The sequence below is a fragment of the Anarhichas minor genome, unplaced genomic scaffold, assembly GCF_050575085.1.
Source record: "Anarhichas minor isolate MPS153535 unplaced genomic scaffold, ASM5057508v1 ptg000007l, whole genome shotgun sequence".
Classification (NCBI taxonomy): Eukaryota; Metazoa; Chordata; class Actinopteri; order Perciformes; family Anarhichadidae; genus Anarhichas; species Anarhichas minor.
Window position 1 is genome coordinate 3940001 of NW_027466453.1, and position 5976 is coordinate 3945976.

Below are 5976 nucleotides of genomic sequence, written 5' to 3' on the forward strand. Positions count from 1 at the left end.
AGTGAAGATGACCAGAAATTGGTTGTTTAATTTAGTTGGTTTTGAGCTTCTAACTTTGTCTCACAAGTCTGGAAAAGAAGGCTATATATATATATATATATATATATATATATATATATATATATATATATATATATATATATATATATATATATATATATATATATATATATATATATATATATATATATATATATATATATATTACTACTATATCGTCTGAAAAAACATTCAACACTTTTCAACAATTTTCCGACGTCTTTGTAGTATTGTTTTGAAAATGTAGAACACTGTGGATCTGGCTTATGTGAATTTGTGGTGTCTTGTAAGCCCATGCAGGCTACATGCATGATGTAATAATAAAAACTATATTCATTCCTTCCTCTACTCCAGGGGTCTGCAAACCTTTTGATATGAAGCGCCATTCTTAAATGTTTAATTATGACACCACATCGCAATTTAAATCTCCAACGTATCTGTAATTTCACTCCATCCATATGAGCAACGGGCAAAGCAACATTAAAAAAAATGTCCCCCATAAACAGGACATTGTAATTATATATGACAGAGATTTGTTTTCTGGTAATTCAACAAATAAAGTCTATTTGAAATAACCACATAGTTTAGTATACTTTACTGTGAAATAAGTACTACACGCTACTAATCCCAGCTGTGGAGACATCAGTACAACTGTCTCTTTGTGAGGCATTGGTAGGCCTATGTACTTTTAATGTAGTTTATTATATTTAATGTCCTGTCTTATCTGGACCCCGAGTCTGAAATAAAAGTTTGACTGATTGATTGAAGTGTTTTCTCATTTAATTAAGAACTCTAGTGCACAGAAATCTGAATTAGTATTTGCCTGTTATTATCAATGAATAACAGGCAATTGTGTATCACGATATCTCAATGTAGGATCCCATTAAAAAGGCGATAAATTGTCATATTGAAGTATCGCCGGGTGTGTCGACGGTGGCACACGAGCACTACCAAGGTGTTTTCCAGACTTCCAGTGGCCAGCATTGAGAATGCCCCAAAGTGCAACCAATATTCATGCCATAGTCAACTAATGTGGGTGCACAAGTGCAGTGAATAAGTGCATATCAATGTAAATCTGAAAAGAAAGTTGGATTTTTGATGCTCTCTTTCGATGTTTCACCCTACAAAGTATGTAAAAATGTTCAATGACAGTGCTTTCAGACGTCAAACTACGACAACTCTAACAAGTGCTGTCGTTGGCCCACTGAGCGTGACGCTTACTCGATTGGGAACCAATCACCACAGAGCAGCTTGACATTCTCTATGTCATCGTGGCAGAGGAAGCGGAGCTGGACTTCACTGAGAGCTGTGGGAGGCACCACGTCACTCATTCACACCTGCAGAGACCAACAGAGAGCAAAGAAAGGTATGTTAATGGTGTTTTGATAGAGTTCTGCTGTTGTTTAACGCTGCCCCCATTTACTTCACTTCATCGAGACTTTTCTAAGTTTTTCTGATCCTCCGTTCACCATGGAGGCATGCGAGAAAAATAAAATTGTCTTTCAGAATTCAAGGTAACGCGGGGTGATACATTGAAACACAAATGATCATTTTGGGGGTGAAGTATTCCTTTAAAGACGCCACCCCGGGTCCTGGGACACAGTGCTGGGATATTTAATAAAAAAAATAAAATAAAAATCATTAGTTGCAGCCTCAATCTGTAACGATAACTCTTTTTTTTTATACCACTATAACAGTAAGGCTGTAATATATTTTGATTAATTAATTCATTGTTTGGGCCATAATTACATCAAAATATGTCACTATAAATCCACTACAATGCAAGGAAACGCCGTTAATTCTCACACGCTGCTCTACGTAGTAGTGGGCGTGCAGCATTTAGCAATAAGTTATGTTATGTTTATTCTATTTGATAGTATACAGACATCACAGTGGCATTATAATTGTAACATGCATTTATGCACAAGGACCAGAATGCACTGTGTTTAGTGTTTGTAGCGAAACGCTAATTTACAACACCTGTCCACAGAAGACTGCATTTTCAATTCAGTTGGTAGACAGTTCCATAGTTTTGCTCCTAACAGAGAAGACCGATTGTCCAAATGAAGTTGTGTGTTGACTCTACTGGTGTCTTGTAACGAATTCATTAAGCAGGGAAGGAGCATGACCATGTCGGCATTTAAAAGTAAGCTTTAAGTTGGAATAGCTTAAGAAGCTTTCAAAGCTGAACATATTGTGTTTTTGCAAGATGTGACAATGGTGCCGCCTCCTATGATGTATAATAGAGCATTTATTATATGTCCTGACATTGTATTTATGGTGTCAGGTGCTTGATGTGCAGAACAGACAACAAATCAGGAGTGAATGATGCCGTCTCCTCTCCAGGTTATTGACTGCACACAAACAAATATTAAATCCTACAAAAACTATATTGAAAACAAAGAAATACGCGTGCAGAGAACGCATTGTGTCCATCTCTTGTCATCGAGCCTTGACTGCATGCAGACTCGAAAACAACGAGCTGACACTCGACATAAACAAGCTTCATGTTGTTATTTCTGACTACATTACCCATGTACACTAAACTATCATTATTATCTTATCAACATAAGTCATATTGTAGATGTCTGCTTTAATCACTAGTAGCTAGTGAGCCTACCATAGCTTATATCTCCTATCTAATATTATCTACACGTCCAAGCGTACAATTAAAATGACAGAACAATGCTCACACAGTCACAGTACAATAGTTCGCAGTGTAAAACACGCAGTGCGCTGCTAAAGCAGGCTATTTACGAGTAGAACACCTGCCTGCCAATTAGCAACCAGGCTAGCCTTAGTTAGCGCTAGCTGGCGTTCGGTTGCTAAGCTAACGTACCTCGTTTCAACACCGGCACCGGAGGAAAGTCGAGGAGAATGATATTCCCAGGGTATCCAGCGATGCGGCCGCTACTCCGGACACAGCATGATCAAACACCAGTTTGTTCCTGACTCTCAATGCCGTTTCATTACTGTCACAATGCTACACAGGCTGCTAAGCTAGCCAAAGCTCTCCCTGCTTAGATAACAGCTGGATGTTTTCTTCCTGTTTGTGGCTGCTACACTAATGACGTCACGCAGCGTTTCCTTCCGCGAGCAAGTCGGTCGGTGTTAAACACAGCAGCGCTTTATCGCCCCCTGCCGGGCTGAAACCAAATAACCCAAAGAACCCACTGTCCTGTTTCCTTACTGCTGTGCTGCAACCAGTGGTAGAATAATAAGTAATACTCAAACCTTTTTCTTGAGTAAAAGTAGCGATATTACAGTGTATAAATACTCTGTTACACGTAAAAGTCCTGCATTAAAATATAAAAGTAGGCCTAATAGCATCAAAATATAATCTGCTTGAAGCACCAAAAGAAAAAGTAGGCTTCATTAAGCCGAATGGCCCATTTCAACATAATATATTATATGACAGGATTATAATTAGTGATAGATTTATATGTAAGCGTCACTAATGTTGCAGGTGGTGAAGGCAGAGCTAATATTAACAAATGTACTGTATATACCTTCATGTAGCTTCATCTGTAATAAAACATCATAACTTATTAATTGATTTTTATTTTTTTTAATAATCTGAATCCGCAAGGTATTCAAAAGCTGTCAAATAAAAGTAGTGGAGTTAAAAATGTACTTCTGAATTGTATTGTAGTAGAAGTATACAGTAGCACAAAATGGAAATACAAAGACCTTCTTCAATCAATGTAGTCATTCCACCACTAGCTGCCACTCCCTGATTCCATGCATCACAATAGAACCATATTCTGAGGTCTCAATAATCACACCTGCTGGTTCCCTCCCAGCTTAAAGTCCTTCCAAAGTTTTGACAAAAAAACAACATAAGGATCTCCTCCAGACATGTTTAAGACATGACACTTACTACTCAAAACACTTTCCGCAAAAATATGTTGAAGATTAAAATAGAATTTTCCACTTTTAATAAAATTTCCAATATTTGTTTGAGACCAATCCATTATTAAAATATTTAAACTACTCATGTCTGCCCATCTTTTGAAATATGAATGAATTTGGAAACAATGTGAAACTTATTAATGAAAGTATAAAATGTTTTACGATCAAATAATTATCTATAATTATTTCTACCTCAGCAATGTCCCATCTTATGTGAAGGAAACATAACAACCATGTTCCACTATGATCGCTACATGACATTGATGTTCATATATTACATGATTATATTTAAGAATGCATCTACCTCTGAATAAATAAATTAATAAGTGTATAAGTAAGTCTATCCTTCAGAAAACAAGTGTGTCTTAAGACGACACATATTATATTTCCAGGCTGTAGTTTGGTTCACCTCATGTTTTTACTGGGAGATATTACTTTACATTTTGGCGTGAAAACCATGTAAACATGGCTCAATAGAGGAGAGAGATTTCATCACACATGACCTCAAATCAACTTCCTTTATCACATATTCACCATCTGATGCCTTCTCACTGCTGCTGTGAACGCCGCAGGTAAAAACAGCCTCTGTTGATCATCTGCACACTCTCAAGAGGTGCTTTGACCGGTGGAATTATCAGATAATAATCCTTAATAACCCTTCTAATGTTAATATGGTGATTTGCATTGTAAATGTAAGCACTTCAATGATCAATTTCTCCATGTAAACACACGTTAAAATATGTAGCTACACAACGATAGCATTTTTGTTTTTCACAATTTAAAGTTTTTTAGGTGCAGGTTTGAAAGTAAATTTCTCTTATATTTTTAGAAATCTTATTATTTCTAAATGCAAAAACACAAAAACAACACGAGCCATTAAATGCTCTCTCTAAGTTATATTGTACATGCTTGTATTCTCAGTGGTTGGTGCATAACAGATTTATTATGTATCAATTGTGAAATCCTTCCACAAAACATACTGCAAGTGTTGTCATTTGGAATTTTACTTCCATAATATTTTCCAAAAAACTTCTTCCACATTCATCTACTGTCAGGTTCAATGTGTTTACATGCAACCCTTACATGGGACCTGACAGAAAATGTATTTCATTTAGCAGTACACACTCTAAATGTCACACAGCAGGGGCGGATCCACACGTTGTGAACATTCGGGGCTCAGCCCAAACCTGGTGGGGGGCCAGTCATTTTTTAAAATCTATACATCTTTCGGGAAAAACATGATAGTTACCAAGGAAACAATCATCCTGTGGAGTCTACATGCTATATTGTATCTTCTTGTTCTCAAACTGTATTCATCATTCTGACACCGTAGCCCAGCAAATGTTGAGAATGACTCTCATTGAAAAAAAAGTCTAAAATTGTCTTATGTTACTATTTTTTAATTCCATAACGTACTTAATTAGGCTAGGAATTAAGCGTTAACAGCATCAATGATCTGGAACCTATTTTTGTTACACAGTTGGAGAACAAGTCTTGCAGATTATCTAACATTATACACAGGGACTGGTTTTGCTTGATCTTTAATAAGATGTTACTTTAAAGGCGAAGATGGTTCATTAAACACAGGATATGGTTTTTACTCTGGCTGACTAAATGTAAAATAGGGCAACAGTTTGCGTATAGGATAACAAAAGGGTCACCACACTGTATTTTACAACCTTTGCACCAAGAATCACCTCCACACCAGTGTGACCAGGGTAACAGAATGATGATTCTCCTGCTGGAGTAATAATTTACCCAGGATGCCTCTGCAAAAAGCAACACATGAAACGCCGGGTTGCAGACTCGCAGTGAGATAAACTTGCACGAATAGAGATCCTGCTGCGTGTGTCCAGGGGTGCAGGTGTTGGTGCGTCTCTGACTCCCACAGCAGGGCAGAGAGTCTTTCAGGCTCCTCCAGCATGCAGTATAACTATTACATGCTAACTGTCCATGTGTCATACAATCAAGATTTAGAATGATGTATTTTAAATATACACACTAATGTGACCTCTTTGGCTCAGG

The 5976-nt window shown here is 37.1% G+C and overlaps 1 protein-coding gene across 1 annotated transcript in view; it reads right to left on the reverse strand.

Moving 5' to 3' along the window:
- naa60 (N-alpha-acetyltransferase 60, NatF catalytic subunit) overlaps positions 1 to 3104 on the reverse strand; it is a 13732-nt gene extending 10628 nt beyond the window's left edge. Inside the window, exons 1-2 of the mRNA XM_076083059.1 lie at positions 2879 to 3104; positions 1261 to 1376 (exon numbers count right to left, since the gene is read on the reverse strand). Of these exons, the coding sequence (XP_075939174.1) occupies positions 1261 to 1370 (110 nt within the window). The 5' untranslated portion in view covers positions 1371 to 1376; positions 2879 to 3104. The remainder of the gene's footprint in view (positions 1 to 1260; positions 1377 to 2878) is intronic.
- Between the last annotated feature and the right edge of the window lie 2872 nt (positions 3105 to 5976).